Here is a 23,317-nt window from a genome sequence, read left to right as displayed (position 1 = left end):
ACACGACAGGTGGACTAGGAAAGGTCCAGGACCAAAAATCTCAAGTCTTGGTTCGGTCCTCCTTCTCCTTTAGCCGCGTTGGGTTCCCTTTTCTGTCTGAAGAATAAACAATGTGTGGTGTTCTCTAGGGCCATATATCTGAATCTACACATCTCCACTGACCATCAGAACAATCTTGTGAACCAAACAGGTCAGGAGTTACTATCTCTTTTGCTGAAAATGAAACAGGGCTCAAGAAGTCAGACGGTCTTCTACTACTTGTAGGTAGCAGAGCCCAAACTAGAATGCAAGATACCTGTATTCTACTCTAGTACCTTTTGCAATCTCCCTGTTGTTTTTGAACTTAAGCAGCCCACGGAATTTTGGTCAGTGCCTCACCTGGAGGTGAGCTCGAAATGTATTTAGTTTCCATGATACCATTGATTAGTCATTCTAAAGCAATCTATTTAAGGTTTGGGTTAATTTTTGCTGTTGCAGAGCTTGAAATCTTATGCAGAAAGTGTTGATAAAGATCTGTCACTTATTTTGGGCATAGTTGGAGAGAGGTTTAAAAATTAAAAAAAGAAAAAATGTACCCACTTGTCAGTCTGGTATACGTCCAAGGAAGGTCATTTGGGAAATAGATTTAAAAATACTAAAAAAGTGAAAAAAAATCAGGCCAGCCATGGAATAATGAGAGAATAATATACTGTATTATAAATATATATAAATATAATAAAAACTTGTGTTGAATGTGCCATTAAATTAAATCCTGCCAAAGGCTATATGGCATCATGATATGCGATCACCTGAGGGCCCTCATTACTAAGTGTGAATTACTTGATCTCCTGAGTCTGTTCTTTGAACTGGGAAAGGCTCTACCAGCTTCACAGGGTTTTGAAGAGTTTAATGAAATGCACATGCAAAGCGCCTGAAGCACACTGACTTCCTTTTTTTTTTTTTTTTTAAAGAGTATTTATTTATTTATTTGATAGAGATAGCGAGAGCGAGGGAGGGGTGGTGAGGGAGAAGAGGGTTGCGCTGAGCAGGGAGTGGGACACAGCACTTGATCGCAGGACCCAGGTGCCCCACACTGACTTCCTCTTGTCTCTGACAACTTCGGTTTCGGTGCGGGTAAACGTTGTATTATAAGCTACTCCTGAAAAGTTGTGGATAAATCTAACTTTATGGAATGTTTTTGTGACTTAGAGGAGCTTCTATTTAGAACGCTTTGAAAATTTATACATAGATCTTCCTCGTTTGTCTTTTTTGTAAATCTGACTTTTTGCATAGAGCAGTAGGTTTTCATAAAGTGGTGAGGGGCACAGTTATTAACTTAGTGAGTGGTATACACCAGACCGAAGAGCAGCCTTTTCCTGGTTTGCTGGGGCAGCTCACAACTTACTCTTTAATAGACCAATAAAATAAAAGCAGGTTGGACCAGATGGTCTTTAAGGTCCTTTGTAGTTTTGGCCTCCTCATAATTTTTTACTTTATCTTGGGACATCACAGTGGAAAGCTCATAAATTTTTATAGAGCAGGAACTTGCTTCTTATATGGCTTCCTTGGGACCGTCATGTGCCCTAATACTGTGCCAAGCAGAACACTAGTAGAAATGGAAATGCTAGAGTGACTTGTAGGGAGAAGGAAACATTTTTCTCCGTTTTCCCCAAATTGGAAAACAAACCTAGGTTTCTTCTTTTTGATTTTTATATCTATAATTGGAACCTGTAATAAAATAAAAAGCAGCACACACTGTACAGAACAGACGTGAAGTCACGAATGGATGCCTTGACTTCCCTCCGGAAAGAGTTTGGAAACAGTTTGCACACACATCAACTAACTCACCAAGGTGGTGAGTGTCCTACCTCAGGAAAACAACCTGAAGCTTTTTTTTCCCTATTTTATTTTACAATTAAGTGTATCATGTTGACTCAAGTAAGGAAGTTTCCTAAATCTGGAAGAAGAAAATTTAAAAACTCAAAGTTGCTTGTCTTTGAAGTAAAAATTTGAATGTTTGCTAAAGAGAATTCCAAGTGAGAGATACTGCAGTTGGTGATTATAATTTGTAAGGAGTAAAGTTCAAGAAAACAAGTGATTTAGGGAAGAGGATCCAAGTTTTTACATTGAAGGTTTAAAATCAGTTGTTCAAGTTAAAACAAATAGTTCTATCGGTAGACATACAACAGTGTGTTCCCCCAAAAGCTAAGTTGATTTTGTAAAAAATTTAATTATGCGAGTGCATTAGGGATATTTTAAAATCCTATGGAAATAGAGACAAAATAGGATAGGGTTGTCAAGGGATGGGGGAGGGAGCAACGGAGAGGGACCCTAACATGTATGAAATGTCTTTGGGAAGTACCCTAAAATGGTAATAGCTGCAGAACTCTAAATATAGTAAAAACCACTGAACTGTAAACAGTAATACAAGGGAGTCTGCAAACCTCACTTATTTGCACTGTGCTCTGGGAGACTTCCCTGAGTCAGTACCATGTGGCCCTCAGTGTCTTTAGCAATGAAATAGGCATAAAAATAACCTCTGTAAAATAAAGGTAAAATTAAAAATTATTATGCTTTTTAAAAAATCCTGTGAGGAATACACTTGTAAAGTGAATCATTTTTAGAAATAAATGACTTCTTTTTATCTTTCCTACAATATTTTAGGTCATATTGACTTACAGAGAGGAAGCCTCACATTTGTTCAGCTGCTAGAGTGAAAGCCAGATACTGTGCTCAGAGAGCGAGGCATTAAGATGAATGGGACACCGCTGGTCGTCTTACCTTCCCCGTGTGGCACTGGATTCTTACTGTTTCATAGTCTCCTGTCTGCCTCACTCATTACTTTGTCACTTCCTTAAGGGTTCAGGTCTCCTTCACACTGGGAGCTTGCCAGCACCTAACTTTACCTGTGATAGGTTCTTTAATTGAATTGGCCTAATCCTTTGGTAAAGAAAAAATGGGTGGGAAGCAGGAAGCTTGATAAACCCCATTTGGGCTAAGTCTTGTGTTGGCACTTTACATTTTCTCCTGGGATCATCGCTACAGAATTAAAAATTTATCACTTACACTTTTATAGCTGAGAAAAATTTGTCAAGACGAATGTCTTTAAAAGGGTTACTGTGCTTTAATTGAAGACCTTTCAGTACACAAGGTCCTAATGTTCTAGTCTTTGCCTTTTTCCCCTCTGTGGCACACTTGAAGTGCTTTTCAGGGACGGGCTTATTTACTCTATAATAAACCAGTGAGATAGGCACTAATACTGTTCTGCATTTTCAAGATAAGGAAGCAAGACTTAGATAGGGTAATGAACTTCCACTCTAGAGAACTGGATCCTGCCTGTCATGGTGTAATTTTAACCATCTCGGGTGGTTCTCAGCCCTGTGACAGCATATGGGAATCACTGGCACATCTTACGTAGGTTTGCACACACACTCCCACACACATCTTCTGGCACTTCTCCCAGACCTACACCAGTGGTTCTCAGGTCTGGCTGCACCTAGAAGCAAGCAGAGACCTTTGAAAAGTACAGGGTCTAGGGCCTTATCCCCACAGTAGTCTGAGCAGATCTGGGCACTGGGAGGACTCCTCTGACTTGTGGGTTTCTAAAGAGCAGCCTGGCCGGAGTTGAAAAGCACTGTGCCAGGAACTGGCTAGAGCTAACGTACCTTCTCCTGTCACTCATCATTAGGCTAATGGTTTTGATTAGCTCTTTGAATGAGGTCAGTGTTTTATGTGATTGTTTATGGCTTCTTGCAGTGTTTTTCCCTTGAACATAAATACTAAAAGAAATGTCGCTGCAAAATGGTAGTTTTCAAGAACACCTTTGTAGCCACTAGAGCGTAAGGAGTAGCAACAGTTGCATTGCACGTGGTAAGCCTAGCTCTGCACAAGAGTGGCTTATGTTTATAGTTAACCTACTTTTCCCCCGTTGGGTATATTTCAGAACTTGTATACTTGACATTGCTATTTATTAATAATACCACTAGTAGAGAATGGGGTTGTTTTTTTAATAATTAGCAGTGTATTAAGTGTAATAGTACATTTATAATACAATAATCATCCCTCTAATCACTAGCCTCTGGTTAATAAATGTCCTTGAGCAAGATGAGAAAATATGAAGACTGAGAAGTCTGAAAGTTTCAGGGAAACAACGACAAATGGTACTTCTTCCAGTGACTGAGCAGAACCTGATAGGGGCAAACTCCAAACCACGAACATTTTAAGTAACCAGTTTTCCCAGTGTTTCAAGACGGAGGTCAGAAGGACTCTTTCTGCCTCTTAAATGTGTGCCCAGCAGTCACTGTGGAAGATTGCTCAACCCTTCCGTGGATCACTGAAGAGGTTCGATTAAATTCTACCGTTTGTGGAATACCTAGTGTACCTGTGTTCAGGGCTGGGGTCAGTCGATGATCGCAGGGTTCTTCAGCCTTTTCTCCTCATTCTTGCTTCTTATCTCTCCTTACCCCCTGCCGAAGACCCTTTAGCTGTAGACACTTTTTTCCTAATCACCCCTCCACAGATACATTCTGTCCTGGTTCATGGGCCATGTGTATACCCGTGCTTGATACTTCAAAGAAGAGAATGAAACTCCCCAGCCCAAGAACCAGTCGTTGCCCCCAGGGTGACCTTCTCTGAGACGATGTCCTAGTCACCAGCAATGGGTGCATGTCTTCTCTTGCCAGTAGTCTTGGTGGTTCCTGGTCAGGAGGCTGTGTAAACATCCCAGGAGACCAGAGCACATTTCTGTGTTGGGGCTTTGCTGCTGAAGTGACCAGGATTCACTTTAGGTGAAGTGAGTATCCCAAGGACATACGACCAATCACCCACTGCTTACTGGAAAAGTTGTATTGTAGTTCTGAGAATGAGAGTTATCAGAGTTCTTTCTCATGGCCTCGTACAGCTAGGGAAGAGTAAAATACGCTTGACATTTCTTCTCTGTGCGCTCTATTGATAGACGTGTGTGATCCATGGGATGTGAAATCGGAGATAAAGGACAGTGGGTAAGAGAAATCGGTCCTCCCTGTTATTTTGAACTGTTAATATAACAAGTCTTAGTGCCCTTTACCTCAGCTTTTTGTTTTACTACGCAGGAAGCACCCAGGATGCGGGAACATTGTGACATTTGCACAATTTTTATTTATTGCTGTGGAAGGCTTCCTCTTTGAAGCGGATTTGGGAAGGAAGCGGCCAGCTATCCCAATAAGGTATGGCACATTGAAGTCTCTTTTAGCCTTTGTTATTTTTGTTTTGTTTTGTTTTGAAGAAGTTCAGGACTTTTCTGGTAACTAGGTAGAAGGAGGAGTATGAGATATCCTCTTGTAAGATCTGTGTTAAAGTTTTTAGGAGAATAATGATAATTCATTTTCTGAATTTAAAATGTTGTGACATTCCAGGGAGCCTGTTTTTCTAATAAAATGCCCACCACAACACAAAATAATTACGATGGAAACAATAATGTGTGTATGTGTATAATATATGATTGATTAAAGGTTTAGTGTGTTGTGACCACAATGTTTTTTAATAGTTATGTATGCTAGCCTCATGTTGGTAAAGTTAGCCAATACATTAAGAGTGGTATTATTGGTCCTTTTTAAAAATGAATGGGTTTGGGGAATAACCAGAAGTGGTGCTTGTACAGCCTCGTGATACGCTAAGTGCCACCTAACTGTTCACTTTCACATGGTTGATTTTACGTTGTGGGCATTTCCTCCCAATTAAAACGAAGTGAGTGGCAAGCCAAGGCAAAATTGTTGATTCCAGACCTCCACGCATTAGTCCAGATTTGCATAACTGTACTCAGGGGGCCAAAGAGAAAACAAGACAGTTCTAATCAACAGTGTATTGAAAATTCAGTATTCTTGCCCAGACGGACTGGAAATAAAAGTATAATGCATCCCCTTGCAAGAGTGTAGTAAGATCAGGTCATGTAATCCTGTTGATAGGGATTTTCCGATGTCAATGTATCCAAGGGCAGGTCAAGGCTCGTGGTGGTTGTTCTTTTGCAACATTCCCGAATAGCCTGCTATAGAAAATGTGGTTGAATTTTGTTATTAATATTGCGCTTTTAAATTTCCCAACGTGTTGCTAAGTATTCTGAGTAGGTGGTTTTTTTCATTGGCTTTAGTATCTACATAAAACCTTCATTCCCTAGACCAGCATTTACATCATGGTAGACACCCCCACAATTTTTTTTTTTAAATCTTTCTATTGTTTTATTTTATCCTATTTTCAAATTTTTATTGAAACTTCAGTTAGTTAACATATGGTGCAATATTGGAGTGGATTTAATGAGTCATCACTTATATGAAACACCCAGCACTCATCACAAGTGCCCTCCTCAATGCCCATGACCCATCTATCCATCCCCGACCCATCTATCCATCCCCTACCCACCTCCCTCCATCACCCCTCAGTTTGCTCTCTGTTGTTAAGAGTCTCCTGTGGTTTGTTTCCCTCTCTCTTTTTTTCCCCCTTCCTATATGTTCATCTGTTTTGTTTCTTAAATTCCATATATAAGTGAGATCGAATGGTATTTATATTTCTTTAGCTGATTTATTTCACTTAGTATAATACACTAGCTCTGTCCACGTGGTTGCACATGCTAAGATTTCATTCTTCCTAATGGCCAAGTCCCTTGTACATATATATATATGCCACATCTTCTTTATTCATTCATAAGTTCATGGACACTTGGGTTCTCTCTGTAATTTGGCTCTTGTTGATAATGCTACTCTAAACATCGGGGTGCATTTACCCCTTCACATCTGTATTTTTTTATCCTTTGGGTAAATACCTTTAGTACAATTGCTGGATAGTAGGGTATTTCTATGTTTAAGTTTTTGAGGAGCCTTAGTATTGTTCTCCAGAGTAACTACACCAGTTTGCAGTTCCACCAACAGTGCAAGAGGCTTCCCTTTCTCCATATCCAACACCTGTTCTTTCTTGCGTTGTTAATTTTAGCCATTCTGACAGGTGTGAGGTGGTATCTCATCATGGTTTTGATTGGTATTTCCTCGATAATGATGTTGAGCATCTCCTTATGTGTCTGTTGGCATCTGGATGTATTCTTAAGAAAAGTGTCTATTTTTCTGCCCATTTCTTAACTGGGTTGTTTGGGGTTTTTTTGTACATTGAGTTTGATAAGTTCTTTATAGATTTGGGATACTAAGCCTTTATCAGATATGTCACTTGGAGATATCTTCTAGGCTGCCTTTTAGTTTTGTTGAATGTTTCCTTTGCTGTGCAGAAGTTTTTTTTGTTTTGTTTTTTAAGATTTTATTTATTTGACAGAGAGAAACACAGGGAGAGACAGAATACAAACAGGAGGATAGGAGAGGAAAAGGCAGACTCCCCACTGAGCAGGGAACCTGATATGGGGCTCAATCCCAGGCCCCTGGGATCATGACCTGAGCTGAAGGCAGACACCTAATGATTGAGCCACCCACGCGCCCCTTGTGCAGAAGCTTTTTATCCTGATGAAGTCCCAATAGTTCATTTTTGCTTTTGTTTCCCTTGCCTCTGGTGACGTGTCTAGTAAGAAGTTGCTGTGGCCAAGGTCAGAGAGGTTTATTGCCTATGTTCTCCTCTAGATTTTGATGGCTTTCTGTCTCACATTTAGGTCTTTCATCCACTTTGAATTTATTTTTGTGTATGGTGTAAGGAAATGGTCCAGGTTCATTCTTCTGCACATCACTGTCCAGTTTCCCCAGCACCATTTGTTGAAGAGACTTTTTCCCCACTGAATATTTTTTCCTGCTTTGTTGAATATTAGTTGATCATACAGTTGTGGGTCCCTTTCTGGGTTCTCTTTTCTGTCCCATTGATCTTTGTGTCCCTAATAGACCAAGCAATCTGGAAAAAGAGAAACGAAACTGGAGGCATCACAATTCCAGATTTCAAGCTGTATTACAAAACTGTGGTCATCAAGACCGTGTGGTGAGACAAGGATCCCCCACATGTTTAATTCCTCTGACCCTCTCCCCCACCCCCACCCCGCGCCATTATGTCTTTCCATTGAGGCTGCCACTAGCACAGTTCAGGAATGCATTCATTCTCACCATTAACTTTTATAATGGTGCCCTAACTGGCTGGCCTCTTGCTTCCCACCCCTCCGTACCTGTATTTCGACTTCCTACTATTGTCTTGTGACACCCCCCCTCACAGGCACTCAGGGGTCACGAGTAGGTTCTGAGGGAAACCCAGCTCCCTAACCTGCCCTTTCAGGCTCCCCGGGATCTTGCCCTAACAATCATACCTCCATGTGTGTCCTGTAGAACTGGCTGTTTTAGTTTCTATCTGTGAAGCTGCAGGCAAAACCTTGACATCATGGGGATGTCATTCATTCCCAGAAGCAATTTCTAGGCCATGCTGCGTAGCCAGCAAGGTGGAATAGTTGGAATTCATTATCCTAAAAGACCTGGATGAACTCTGTCTCCAGATGGCATTGTTTCAAGAGAAGACTAAGAAAATTTGGCAAGAAACCTTGTGAAGTCACCAGTAATATTTTAGAATCTGTGAAATAGCTGTTCTCAGTGTTAAAAAAAAAAATTCAGCTGAGTAAATTTGAAGATCTAATGGTTTCATTAAATGATTCATGAATCAGTATCCCATCTAGCAAGAAGAGGGGAGCTCTATTGAGCTAAAGAAAGGAAAGACTTTTAAAGGTAGAGGGCATTAAAAAAAGCAGGAAGGAATTTATTAGCCAAATATGCATTGTTTAGGCAAGGTTGCCTTAAAAGGAGAGCAGAAGCCGCGAAGGGGGTGGGGGTGCTTATCAGAAAATTCCCTAGTATTGACCAAGGAGTTCTATGTTGACTGGATAAAGATGACATTCCAGGGAGGGGGGAATTGGTTGAAATTGCACTTGGGTAAGGAGTTAAGTCTTGGTTTACTGACTTGGGTCCTTAAACTTAGTGGCACCATTTTGGGCCTGTGGTTTTCTTTTGAGCAGTTACCCCCTTTTGATCAGACTCTCAGCTTAACTGAGAGATGTGATAAACATTTTTGGTCTTAGCACCACTCTCCCTTACTGCTCGGAAGTTTTCGAAGTTTTTGTCGTTCCTTTGTCTGGTATCCATAGATCATGACCTTTTTGCTTAACCTCTGGTATTTGTAGGTCACAGCCTCAGATTCACACTCCTCTTAAGTGGGTTATTTTCTCTGTTCTGTAAATGTTCCTGTCTTAGGGAGAGCATTTGCTTGATGCATTGTTGCATGTATCTCAAGCTTTCAAAAAGGAGGTTTATTATCATTACGTAAATGGGATAAATCCCAATATTTGGAGTGTACATTAGAGCCATGGTCCCCCAGATTCAAGCTAATCAAAATCAAATAAGCCAAAGAAAGACCCTGTAGAAGGAGTCACCTTCTTAAGCCAAGCGACTTGTTCTGTGACCTTACCTGAGTTTTAGGGGTCACACAGGTAAACTTGGCTTAGTTCAGACACCACTTAGTTCAGCTCTTCTGTTATCAAGAGACTTTAAGGATATTTGTTGGGCTGCTATTGCTTTAACAGGTTTTGCAGCAATTTTAAGAATTAAGAAGCAGTTCTTTTTTTTTTTTTTTTTAAGATTTTTATTATTTTTTTGACAGGGAGATAGAGAGCATAAGTAGGCAGAAGGGCAGGCAGAGGGAGAGGGAGAAGCAGGCTCTCTGCTGAGCAGGGAGCCCGATGCGGGGCTCCATCCCAGCACCCTGGGATCATGACCTGAGCTGAAGGCAGCTGCCCAACCAACTGAGCCACCCAGGCGCCTCAAGAAACAGTTCTTGATCCTAGCCTCATTTACATTTATCTCTAATCAGGGAAATAGGAACATGTGAAAAGGAGTGAATTCAGAATCATGAATGTTTTCCAGTGGGCCCTTAAAAAATTATGTATTTATTTATCTATCTATCTATCTATCTATTTATTTATTTTAGGGTAGTGGGCAGAGGAAGAGGGATAGAATCTCAAGCAGATTCCCCACATGAGTATGGAGCCTCATGTGGGACTCATCGATCTCAGATCCTGAGATCATGACCTGAGCCCAAATCAAGAGTTCAACTTGACTCAATGGCTGAGCCACCCAAGTGCCCCTGGTAGGCCCTTTCCAACTCAACAATGTAAATGTAGGGGACTCAACCAATGAGATGTCTTATTTTGTCTGTGAAAAGTTAGGGGCACAGTTAGATTTTTTTTTTCTGTCCTGAAATAAAACGTTGTCTACATTTCAGAGGTTGCCATGTTACAAGGACATTAGGATGACACAAGTCTGGCAGGGAGGGACTATTTTTGCAGAAGTAGAGTGGACTTTATCCACATGAGCCACAGTCTTACAAATACAGGATAAAGGCTTAGCGTTACTTTATTTTGACAGTGCTTCCCATGTAATTTACATATCAAATAAGCCTGATTCATTTACCAAGTCCTTTGGAATATTTTAGGTCAAAAAGACTTAGGGGAAAAAAAAAGGCTTCACTTAGAATTTGGTTTTAGGAAGTCAGTGAAACATATTTTTTTTTTAAAGATTTTGTGTATTTATTTTAGAGAGAGCGTGCACGAGAGCGAGCGTGAGCAGAGGGAAGGGCGGAGGGAGAGGGAGAAGCAGGCTCCCGCGGAGCAGGGCCTGAGCCCAAGGCAGCCGTGTAACCTACCGAGCCACCCAAATGGCCCAGTCAAAAATATTTAAAAAAAAAGATTTTAAAGCCCTTGCCTACTTTAAATAGGATCACAGATGACTACAAAATCTAATACTTAAAAGGTGAAGAGGTTTTTAGTCTTACCCAAATGACCAAAAGCCCAAGAAAACCTTGTCCTTTTAACAGAGAGAAAAACCAAAATCTAATTTTGCACCCGTTTGCTTTTGATTTTAAAACCCTTTTTTATAGATTTTATTTATTTATTTGTCCGCGAGAGAGTGCGCACACGCCTGCATTGGCAGGCAGAGGCAGAGAGAGAAGCAGGCTCCCTGCCGAGCAAGGAGCCCAGTGGGGGACTCTATCCCAGGACCCTGGGATCATGACCTGAGCTGAAGACAGTGGCTTAACCGACTGAGCCACCCAGGCGTCCGAAAAACCCTTTTTTAAAAACAAATTTGTTTTTTTAAATTTGTTTAATTTAGGTTGCCCGCACATGAAAGTTCCTGTTTGAGAAGATTTTTTTTCCACAAACCTCCTCCAACTTGTCCCCCTATATTCCAATTTTGTCCTTTGTTTCTTCCCTTTAAACAACCAGCCTCATTTTAGGACAAAATTACTTTTTCTCCCCTTCACAAAAAATGTATTGAAAGAGGATTTTGGCTGCCTCTATTTTGACCTCAGACTTTCTAGTTGGCTTCTTTCCAGCTTGTCTCTTGGCTCAGACTGAAGACCCCTTGGATAAAGCATCCCAGGAGGGGAACTAACACTAACCCCTCAAGCAGTAGGGTCGGCCCTGAGCCAGCGAGCTCCTCCCTCCCATGATTCACTTCAAGACAGTGGTTAATTTGACTTTCACTGCTCACCTGTGCATATCCACCCACCTTTGCTCCGCATTTCTTACATGTTATCCTGGAAGTATTTTTGGTGCCTTGGAGACAGTCTTTCAGGTGCTAGGCCCCTGTCTTCCAGTGTTGGCCTCTGTGAAATAAATTCCTGTTTCTTTCTTCTTTTTTTTTTTTTTAAAGATTTTATTTATTTATTTGACAGAGGAGAGAGAGGCAGAGAGGCAGGCAGAGAGAGGGGGAAGCAGGCTCTCCACCGAGCAGAGAGCCCGATTTGGGGCTCGATCCCAGGACCCTGAGATCATGACCTGAGCCGAAGGCAGAGGCTTAACCCACTGAGCCACCCAGGTGCCCCAAATTCCTTGTTTCACCACCACTCCATCTCTGCCTTTGAATTTTGTGAGTGGCCAGTAGCCAAACCTGGTCTGTTTGGGAACCCCGGAGCCAGGTGTCCGTGAGCCCCCAGACCCTGGCCACATTATTTCCATTTCTCACACCTTTTTCTCCTGAAAACACATCCTACTTTCCTGCCATACACAGATATTGTCATTATTTTTAGTAGTTTTAATTACATGTATCAGAGTTCTTAACCCTAAGAAACCTTAATTTCCAGTGAAAACGAAGAAGTAAGCAATTATGAGCTGTGGGTTTTACCAGCATTTTTTTTGAATTTGAATTTTATGAATACATTTCAAAAATTTTAAAAGCATATGCCTTTTTAAATTTGCCAATGAATATTAACATATCCAAATATCTTTTAGTTGCTCTATAATAAGCCAAAAGTTGATCAACTTAGTTTTAGTAATTAATGTTTTAGTATTTTGTCTTTTTGGGAAATGATCTAGATTTTATTTTTATTTTATTTTTTTAAAAGATTTTATTTAAAGATTTTATTATTTTTTTATTAAGCGCTTATTTAAAGATTTTTAAAGATTTTATTTATTTGAGAGCAAGTGCACAAGCGGGGGAGCAGCAGGCAGAGGCAGAGGGAGGGGGAGAGGCAGACTCCTTACTGAGTAAAGGAGCCAGATGCTATGCGGGGTTTCAGTCCCAGGACCCTGAAATCATGACCAGAACTGAAGACAGAAGCTTAACGACTGAGCCACTCAGGCGCCCTGATCTAGATTTTTTTTTTTCAAGTTTTTATTTTACTTCCAGTTAGTTAAATAAAGCGTTATACTAGTTTTACATGTACAATATAGTGATTCAGCACTCAGACATGTCCTGTGCTCATCGTGACAAGGGCACTTACTTAATCCCTGTCACCTACCCCATCTCCCACCCACCTCCCCTCTGGTAACCATCAGTGTGTTCTCTATAGTGAAGAGTCAGTTTCTTGGTTTGTTTCTTTCTTTCTCTCTTTCCTTGGCTCATTTATTTTGTTTCTTAAGTTCGTTCCGTATACGAGTGAGATCATATGGTATTTCTTTCTCTGACTCACTTCACTTAGCATGACGCTCTCTAGCTCCATCCATGTCCTTGCAAACGGCAGGATGTCATTCATTTTTATGGCTGAATAATGTCCTAGTATCTGATCTGTATCTATATACACATCACAGCTTCTTCATCCGTTCCTCAGTCGGTGGGCACCTAGGCTGCTTCCATATCTCGGCTGTTGCAAATAATGCTGCTTTAATCATCCGGCGTGCATTTGTTTCTTTGATCTAGTTTTTGTGTATTCGTTGGGTAAATCCCCAGTAATGTGCTTACTGGATCATTGGGTAATTCTATTTTTAACTTTTTGAGGCCCCTCCAGACTATTTTTCACAGTGGCTGCACCAGTTTGCGTTCCCCAGCAGTGTCAGAGGGTTCCTTTTTCCCTACATCCTCGCCAACACCTGTTGTTTCTTGTGTTGTTGGTTTTAGCCGTCCTGACGTGTGAGGTGGTGTCTCATGTAGTTTTGATTCACATTTCCCTATGATCAGTGATGTTGAGCATGTTTTCCTTGTCTCTTGGCCGTTTGTATGTCTTCCTTGGAAAGATGTTCATGTCCTGCCCATTTTTTAATTGAATTATTTGTTTTTTGGGTGTTGAGTTTTTTAAGTTCTTTATGCATTGGCGGACTAACCCTTCATCAGGTATGTCGTTTACTGATATCTTTTCTCATTCTGTAGGCTGCCTTTTAGTTTCGTTGATTGTTTGCTTCTGTGTGCAGAAGCTTTTTATTTTTATATTGTTCCCATAGTTTATTTTTGCTTTTGTTTCCCTTACCTCAGGGAACCTGTCTAAAAAAAAAGTTGCTATAAGCAGTGTCAAAGAAGTTACTGTTTGTGCTCTTTTAGGATTTTTATGGTTTTATATGTCACATTAGGTACTTAATCCATTTTTAATTTTTGTGCATGGTTTAAGAACATGATCGAGGCACCTGAGTCGCTCAAGTCTTTAAGCATTTGCCTTTGGCTCAGGTTATGATCTCAGGGTCCTGGGATCAAGCCCCACATCGGGCTCCCTGCTTGTCGGGAAACCTGCTTCTCCCCCTTCCACTCCCCCGCTTGTGTTCCCTCTCTCGCTATGTCTCTTTCTGTCAAATAAATAAATAAAATCTTAAAAGAAAAAAGTCAGTTTGATTCTTTCGCATGTTGCTGTCCAGTTTTCCCAACACTATTTGTTGAAGACACTGTCTTTTTCCCATTGGGTGTCTTTCTTCCTTTGTCAAAGATTAATTGATCATATTATTGTGGGTTTATTTCTGGGTTTTCTATTCTGTCCCATTGATCTGTGTGTCTCTTTTTGTGCCACTACCATACTGTTTTAGATTACTACAGCTTTGTAATAAAACTTAAAGTCTGGAATTGTGAGGCCTCCAGCTTTTTTTTTTTCCCCTCCCCAGGATTGTCTTGGCTATTTGGGGTCTTCTGAGTTTCCATAAAAATTTCAGGATTGTTCTAGCTTTGTGAAAAATGTTCATGGTATTTTGATAGGGATTGCATTGAATGTATATGTTGCTTTGGGTGGTATAGATGTTTTAACAATATTTATATTGTTTTTCCAAATCCACGAGCATGGAATGTCTTTCTATTTCTTTGTGTTGTCTTCAAGTTTCTTTCATTAGTATTTTCTAGTTTTCAGAGTACAGGTTTTTCACCTATTCGTTTAGGTTTTTTCCTAAGTGTCTTACTGCTTTTATTACAGTTGTAAATATAATTGTTTTCTTAATTTCTCTTTCTGTTGCTGCTTCATTATTGGTATGTAGAAATGCAGAGATTTCTGTAGACTGATTTTGTATCCTGCAACTTTAGGGAATTCATGTGTTCTAGCAATTTTTGGTAGACTTTAGGGTAGTTTTTGTGGGTCGTCTTTATGGGTAGTCTTTAAGGTGTGGTGGTCTTTAGGGTTTTCTATACGTAGTATCATGTAATCTGCAAATAATGAGAGTTTTACTTCTTCCTTACCAGTTAGGATGCCTTTATTTCCTTTTCTTGTCTGATTCCTATGGCTAGGACTTCTAATACTATGTTGAATAAAAGTGTTGAGAGTAGACATTCTTGTCTTGTTCCTGATCTTACGGGAAAAGCTCTGATTTTCTCAATTAAGGATCATGTTAGTTGTGGGTTTTTCATATATGATCTTTATTATGTTGAGCTATGTTACCTCTAAACTTTGTTGAAGGTTTTTTTGTCATGAATGGATGTTGTACTTTGTCAAGTGCTTTTTCTGCATCCATTGAAATAATCATATGGTTCTCATACTTTCTTTTTGATGTGATGTATCACATTGATTCATTTGCAAATACTGAATTACCCTTGCAACCCATGAATAAATCGTACTTAGTCCTAGTAAATGACGTTTTTAATTTATTGTTGCATTCGGTCTGCTAGTAGTTTGTTGAGGATTTTTGCATCTGTGTTCATTAGAGATACTGGCCTATAGTTTGTTTTTTGTGGAATCTTTACCTGGTTTTGGTATCAGGGTAATGCTGGCCTCATAGAATGCATTTGGAACTTTCCCTTCCTTTTTTGTTTTTTGGAATAGTTTGAGAATAATAGGTATTAACTCTTCTTCAAATGTTTAGCAGAATTCTGTGAAGCCATCTGGTTCTGGATTTTGTTTGTTGGGAGCTTTTTAAATTACTGATTCAACTTCTTTGCTAGTACTGGTCTGTTCAAGTTTTTCTGTTTCTTCCTGTTTCAGTTTTTGTAATTTATAGGTTTCTAGGAATTTATCCATTTCTTCTAGATTGCCCAGTTTGTTGGTGTGTAGTTTTTCATAATATTCTCTTATATTGTAATTCTGTGGTGTTGGTGGTTGTTTTTCCTCTCTTATTTGTGATTTTATGTATTTGGTTCCTTTCTCTTTTTGGTAAGTCTGGCTAGAGATTTATCAGTTTTATTGTTTCAAAGAACCACCTCTTGGTTTCATCAATTGAACTCCAAAAAGACTATTGTCTTTTTAGATTCTGTATTATTTATTTGTGCTCTAATCCTTATTATTTACCTCCTCCTGCTGGCTTTAGGCTTCATGTGTTCCATTTCCAGCTTCTTTAGGTGTAAAGTAAGGTTGTTTATTTGAGATTTTTCTTGCTTCTTGAGGTAGGCTTGTATTGCTATAAACTTCCCTCTTAGAACTTTTGTTACGTACTGAAGGTTTTAAACCATTGTTTTCACTTTCATTTGTTTTTGTGTACTTTTAAATTTCTAATCTTTTTAAAAAAAGATTTTATTTATTTGAGAGAGAAAGACAGTGCAAGAGAGAGAGCATGAGCAGGGAGAGAGGGAGAAGCAGACTCCCAGCTGAGCAGGGTGCTTGACAAGGGACTCGATCCCAGGACTCCGAGATCATGACTTGAGCTGAAGACAGACGCTTACCAACTGAGCCACCTAGGCACCTTTTAATTTCTTCTCTTATTTCCTGACTGACCCATTCATTGTTCAGTAGCATGGTATTTTAACCTCCATGTATTTGTGATCTGTACGGATTTTATTTTTTTCTCATAGTTGACTTCCAGTATCATAGCACTGTGGTCAGAAAAGATGCATGATATGACTTCAGTCTTTTTAAATTTGTTTAGGCTTGTTTTTTGGCCTAATATGTGATCTCTTCTGGAGAATGTTCCATATGCACTTGAAAAGAATATGTATTCTGCTGTTTTAGGTTGGAATGTTCTGGATACATATGTTAAATCCATGTGTTCCAGTATGTCATTGAAAGCAATTGTTTCCTTATTGATTTACTGTTTAGATGATCTGTCTATTGATGTAAGTGGGGTGTTAAAGTCCCCTACTATTACTGTATTATTATCAATTAGTTCCTTTATATTTGCTATCAACTGTTTTATGTATTTGGGTGATCCCGTGTTGGGTGCATAAATATTTACAGTTTTTATGTCTTGTTGGATTGGCTCTAATATTATTATTATTTTGTGTTTTTGTCTCTTATTACAGCCTAATTTTCTAATTTTTTTTCTAATTTTTTTAAAAAAAATTTTCTAATTTTTTTTACTGTCTTTGTTTTAAAGTTTAGTTTGTCCGATATTAAGTACTTTCAATATCCATTTGCATAAATGTTTCTCCATCCATTCATTTCAGTCTGTGGATGTCTTTAGGTCTAAAGTGAGTCTCTTGTTGGCAACATGTAGATGAGTCTATTTTTTTTTTTAACCCATTTTATCACCTGATATCTTTTGAGTGTTTAGGCCATTTAAATTCAAAGTAATTATTGATATGTATTTATTGCCATTTTATAACTTGTTTTCTGGTTGTTTCTGAAGATTTTCTCTGATCCTTTGTCTTTCTTTCATGGTTTGCTGGTTTTCTTTAGTGATCATGTGAATTTTTTTCTCTTTTTTCTTTGTGTATTAGTGGATTTTGATTTGTGGTTACCATTAAGTTCATATATATATAACATTTTTTGCATATAATAGTCTATATTAAGTGGATGGTTGTTTAAATTTGAACTTACTCTTTAGTCCTCTCCTCCCCACATTTTAGGTATAGGGTGTCATATATTTACATCCTTTTATTCTCTGAGTTCCTTGACTGCTATTTTACAAAAATATTAGTTTTTTCTGTTTTTGTGTTTCCTACCTTCATATTGTTACTTTTGGTTTTTCCTTTCCACTCAGAGTCCCCATTAATATTTCTTCCAGGGCTGATTGAGTGGTCACAACTCCTTTAGTTTTTGTTCATCTGAGAAACTCTATCTCCTTTTCTATTCTGAGTGATAGCCTTGCTGGATAGAGTATTCTTGACTGCAGATTTATCCCATTCAGCACTTTGAATATATTATTCACTTCTTTCTGGCTCATAATGTTTCTGCTGAAAAATCCCCTGATAACTTTTTGGGGTTTCCCTTTTATGTAACTGTCCTCTCTTGTCTTGCCGCTTTTAAATTTTTTTCTTTATAACTATATGTTTTGCCATTTTAATTATTATATGTGTTGGTGTGGATCTCCTTTTGTTGATGTTGTTGGGATTTTCTGTGCCTCCTGTATCTGGATATCTGTTAACTTCTTCAGATTAGGGAACTTTTCAGTTATTATTTCTGTAACTAAATTTTCTGCCCTCTTTTCTTTCTCCATATGGAACTCCTATAATGCAAACAGTAGTACTTTCGATGGAATCACTGAGTTCCCTAAGTCTGTTGTCATTTTGCATAATTCTTTTTTCTCTTTTGTTTAGCTTGATTACTTTCCATTACTCTATCCTCTGGGTCATTAATTCATTCCTCTGCTTCTTTCAGCCTGCATTCATTGCATCAAGCATATTTCTCATTTCATTTATTGAGCCCTTTATCTCTGCTATGTTATTTGTTATCTCTTTGTTAAGGGTTCACTCGTGTCTTCCACTTTTTTCTCAAGTCCAGTTAGTATCTTTGTGATCATTACTTTAAATTCTCTATCAAACTTGTTACTTTTATCTGTTTCACTTAGGTCTCTCTCCGTGGCCTTTTCCTGTCCTGTCATTTGGACAGAGTCCTCTGTCTTCTCATTTTGTCTAAGTCTCTATGCCTGTTTCTTTTCTTTTTTTTTTAAGATTTTATTTATTTATTTGACAGAGGGACAGAGAGATCGCATGTAGGCAGAGAGGCAGGCAGAGAGATAGAGGCGAAAGCATGCTCCCTGCTGAGCAGAGAGCCTGATGTAGGGCTCGATCCCAGGACCCTGAGATCATGTCCTGAGCCAAAGGCAGAGGCTTAACCCACTGAGCCACCCAGGCATCCTCTGTGTTTCTGTGTATTAGGAGAATCAGCTATATCTCCTGTTCTTGAGGGTAATGGCCTTATGAAGAAGAGGTCCAGTAGTACCCTGCAGTGTAGTGTCCCCTGTTACCCAGGCCCTGCCACTTCAGGGAGTATCTCTGATGTGTGCAGCATGTGGTCTATTATTGTGTCCTGGCCACTTGATCCTTCAGGCCAGCCATAGAGGCTTTTCTTTGCCTTGTATGGGCAGTGTTTGGTGTCTGGACTGAATGTGGTGCATTTAATAGGTTGTGCTCTGGTCTGCTTATGAAATGAGACCTTTCACTACTGCTGCTGGGGCCGAGGCCCTGCAAAACCCCTGTCAGGAGATGTGCTGTGGGCAGGGGTTTGAGCTGGTCTTCTGGGGGAGGGGGCCTGTCTTGTTGGGTCTGAGGCAAGCATTACTGGGAGGGTAGTTCCAGCAGTGTAAGCAGTTTAGATTGAAAGTGTCAGTGCTGGGCTAGTTCCTGGAGGTGGTTATATGTTTATCTAAGGAGTAGAGGAGGGAAATGGCTCTGCTGGTTCCTTTGTTGTTCCCAGAGGGGTCTCTCTGTGAGCTGCCTCTCTGGAACAGGTCAGAGAGAAGCAACTAACCTCTTCACAGCGTGCCCCAAGCCCTCTCCCAATCCCTGTTTCCATGTTCTGTGTCCCGGACTGTCTGCCTTCCCTTTTCTCCAAGAGCAGCCCCAGTGCCTTGGGGCTTTATCTGAACCAAACCCCCAGACCTTCAGAACCCAGGCTTTAAGCCCCACAAGAACTCACAAAATTTAGCCCCTCTCACTTTCCAAGCCAGTTGCTATGGGCATTTGTTTTCTTCGTGGCTCTCAGGTATGTTAGTCTGTCTCTTGTCCTTCTCTGCAACAGCAGCTCCGGGAGTCCTTTCTCTCCCAAACCATATTTACACTTAACTACCTTCTTCCATGTGGCCCTTCTCTGCCTTTAGTTATGGAGTTTGTTCTGCTAGTCTTCAGATCAATTTCTGGGGTATTTAGGATGATTTGATAGTTCTCTAGTATGAGGTGAGCCTAGGGTCCTCCTACTTCTAGAAATGATTTAGATATTTAATGAATTTAACTTGATTCATCATTTAACCTAATTCAGCAAAACTTTAAGGTTTTTAGGTTCTAAAAAAATTGGGAAATCTGTTTAGATGTAATATTGTTGAAAAGTTCATTTATAAACTTTTATCTTGTTTATATCTAATTTACTTGTCCTTAATAACTATGTTTAGGTAACGTATAAAAACAGTATTAAACATTAGACAAAGTCAGCCATTATCCTAAGCTATTAATTTTTGTTGACAGATCTTGTAACGGACAACACGAACTTATTTGGGGGCTATTAAACTGAAGTAGAATAAAAGTTTTATATTTAGTGTTGGTAACCCCAGAGACCTGTCTTTATAATTAAGCCATCAGCCTTAAAATATCAAATATTTTTTCCAAACCATGTGACCTTGAAAAATATTTGGGTTAGTTTTTTTCAGAGAGTTTTAGAATGCCCAGTCCTTACAGGTGGTTGCCTTAAAACCAGCTAAATAGAGCTCTTGTACAAATTAATTGTAGCAATACCACCCGCAAGTAGAAAATATCACAGAGCGACAACACATAAATATAGACTCACATGAACATACAGAGAGCCCCTATGGCTTTCTATTTTAAATTGCTGCCATGAAGTACATACAGAATTTGCTAGTTGTAAAAGTTAGATCTCAGTTGTTTTTCTGGTAGATATGGAATAAGGTTATCAATCTAGATGGTCAAAGTTCTTTTAGTATTTGTGAAGACACTTGAGATTTGAATTTCTCCTGGCAAATCAAGTTCCAAATAACCTCTCCCCCTTGTGTTTTTCTTGATAAGAATGACCACTCTAAAATTTGTATTTTAAGGAGAGGGACTGGAAAGGATTTCCTGGAGAAGACCAGTAGAATCTTGAACATTTACATTTTAAAGACACAGGGAAAGAATGCAAGCTTCTCCTAGAAGGACTCTTGTTCCCTTAAAATCAGAATTTTTACACTTACAATTTTGAGATAGGGGAGATTGGGGGATTGGTAAGGCTTAATCTGATTAACCTTCCATGCATGCGCCTGTCACCCAATCAGGTTTTTGTCCATACGCTCCTCTACCTATCCGGTAGTTCACATGGGAAGGGGTAGCATATAATCCTTTTGAAGGCAGTTTCCTCTTAGGGCAGGAGTGGGGGTGAGGGGTGGGCCTTGTCTTTATTTGTAAACGAGGGGACAATGTGAATTTTTATTTTCCTTGCTCAGCTGGGCTCAGGAAGTAATGTAGTTACAGACTCTTGAGGATTCTCCCTAGGTTTAGGAAATTATTCACCTCCGGACTTTAGTTTGGCCTTGAGCCAAGGAGTGAAGAGTATTGGCTGTAGCCTCAACTGTTCTTCTTCTACAAGTAACTGTGTGCTGGTCTCTTTGGAGTGAAAGGCAGTCCATGGGAGGCTGACTAGGGTGAATACTCAAAGGACAGAGGGGAATAGTAGCCATTATGTCAGTTCTACAGTCTTGTTTTAGGTACCTTTGCTCATTTTCATTAGCTGTTTACAGTGATTGTTTTAGTGAGACTGTTTTGGAATTTTGAACCTTTTAGAGGCTTCTGCTTGCCATTTAAAACAAATATCCCACTCTATCAGTAAATTGCCTAGTACTGACCAGGAAATTCTTTGTTGACTGGTAAAAGGTTGCATTCCTGGGGTGGCAGGAGGAGGGGGGTATTGGTTGTAACTGCAGTTGAGTTAGGAATTAAGTCTTGGTTTGCTGACTTGGGTCTGTAACTTAAGTGGCACCATTTTGGACTTGTGGTTTTCTTTGGAACAGCAGTAATTTTGTGTGTGTCTAATACTCTGTCCTGCGTTCATTGTGAAGCTTCTGAAACTTGATAGACTGTTAATTTCACCCCAGCATGGTTGATGTTTAGGGCTTGTAGGTCCATATCTACCAGCAACATCAGGTTGGTTCTTGTCAAGGAAGATGACTGGACTCTTAGTGCTTTCATTCTTCTGATGTGCCAAGATGAAAAAGGTGGGGGTGATCTGTGCTCAAAGACCTTCACCATTTCCTGAAGGATACGGAACTACTTATTTTCCTTTGTCCCGCATTCTCTGGCCATTTATTTCAGATATTTTTTCTCTTTTTGAATGTATTCGATTGAATCATAGGAAATTGCTGCTTTTCAACTCTTTTCGACCTCCAAAAAAGTAGCAGTTTTATAGGGTTTAATCTGATATACACGAATGGCATTTTAATATCTTCTAGACAAAAATGGGGCATACAAATCCAAATTTATTTAATTATTTATTCATAATTGTTCATTTATATTTATCCCTTCCCTTAAGTTATTAGGATTACTGAATTTTGGCTTTTGGTTTTTGCTTTTATTATTAAGGACCTATAAACTGTCAAAAACAGGGGCCCTGATTTTAAATACAACTCCGTAACAGTCAGATAATATCCTCATTAATTTGGAGGCCACCAGTTCGGAATGTGAGGTAATTTCAGCAGTTGCTAGATTGAAAGTCACCCTTAATTTAGCACATCTTTTCTTTAGAAAGGAATTGTGAAAATTAACAGTAGAAACAAGTATATAGAGGAAATGGTTGGGAGAATTAACCATTACCTACAAAGAAATGATAATGATAATATTATCCATTCACTGAAAAACCTATTGATGTCTATCAGACAACATTTTTTGTTTTTGTTTTTTTTGTTGTTTTTTTAAAAAGACTTATTTATTTATTAGAGCACGTGCAAAATACACAAGCAGAGGGAGAGGCCGAGGGAACAGGAGAAGCAGGCTTCCACTGAGCAGGGAGCCTAATGCTGGGCTCGATACCTGGATCCCAGGATTTTGACCTGAACTGAAGGCAGATGCTTAACTGACTGAAACACCCATACACCCCTTAGATAATGTTTTTTGACGCCTAGTTTCAAATTGCTTGAAAAATATTTTGAGTATACTCAAAAGATTAAAATAGTGTTTCTTGAAACATAGCCTATCATTCAGACTTTTTCCTTGTTAGTCTGGTTTTGGATGTATTTTTGTATGTACTTAGTACTGACTTCACATTATCGTAGCGATATAATCTTTTAATCTAGAGGGACTAAAACAAAATACTTTAATAATTAAGCATAACTATTTCCTTCTATACTTGATTTTCTTGAAGTAGTAGATTGTGTATGATGTGCTGTGATCTCTGCACTTCAGGTACTATGCTGTGATGGTGACCATGTTCTTCACGGTCAGCGTGGTGAACAACTATGCCTTGAATCTCAACATCGCCATGCCCCTGCATATGATATTTAGATCTGTAAGTGCTGCCCGCTGACGGGCGTGTGTGCCTCTGGGAAGCCTATGTGGGTCGATCGAACACTTGACAGAAGTAGAAAGGTCTTACAACAAGTAGAGTCCAGCATCTAAGAAAGATCTTCTGGATGTGGGAGCAAAGGCTGGCTTTCATCTGCACAGTAAGGCTGAGAGGGGACAGTTGACTTTCATCCCTCTGAGGTTTTCTGGATGATCAATAACAGGAGCTAAAATCTCCCTGGATAACAGATTTCATGTTTAATTTCCTTCGTCTGATCGATTTTATATTCAGACTTGCTATGAATGTTATTTAACTTATTTCTCACCACTTTTGGTTTCTTTCATAAAATTATGTTTACTTCTAGTACATAAAATTGATA

The 23,317-nt window shown here is 39.4% G+C and overlaps 1 protein-coding gene across 1 annotated transcript in view; it reads left to right on the top strand.

Moving 5' to 3' along the window:
• Nucleotides 1-23,317, top strand: part of SLC35B4 (solute carrier family 35 member B4) — a 36,196-nt gene that overhangs the window by 1,058 nt on the left and 11,821 nt on the right. Inside the window, exons 2-3 of the mRNA XM_059171897.1 lie at nucleotides 5,070-5,183; nucleotides 22,839-22,941. Coding sequence (XP_059027880.1) covers nucleotides 5,070-5,183; nucleotides 22,839-22,941 — 217 coding nt within the window. The remainder of the gene's footprint in view (nucleotides 1-5,069; nucleotides 5,184-22,838; nucleotides 22,942-23,317) is intronic.

Source organism: Mustela lutreola, chromosome 4 (assembly GCF_030435805.1).
Source record: "Mustela lutreola isolate mMusLut2 chromosome 4, mMusLut2.pri, whole genome shotgun sequence".
NCBI classification, from domain to species: Eukaryota; Metazoa; Chordata; class Mammalia; order Carnivora; family Mustelidae; genus Mustela; species Mustela lutreola.
The sequence above is the reverse complement of the archived record's forward strand: the minus strand, read 5'-3'. Positions and strand labels throughout refer to the sequence as shown.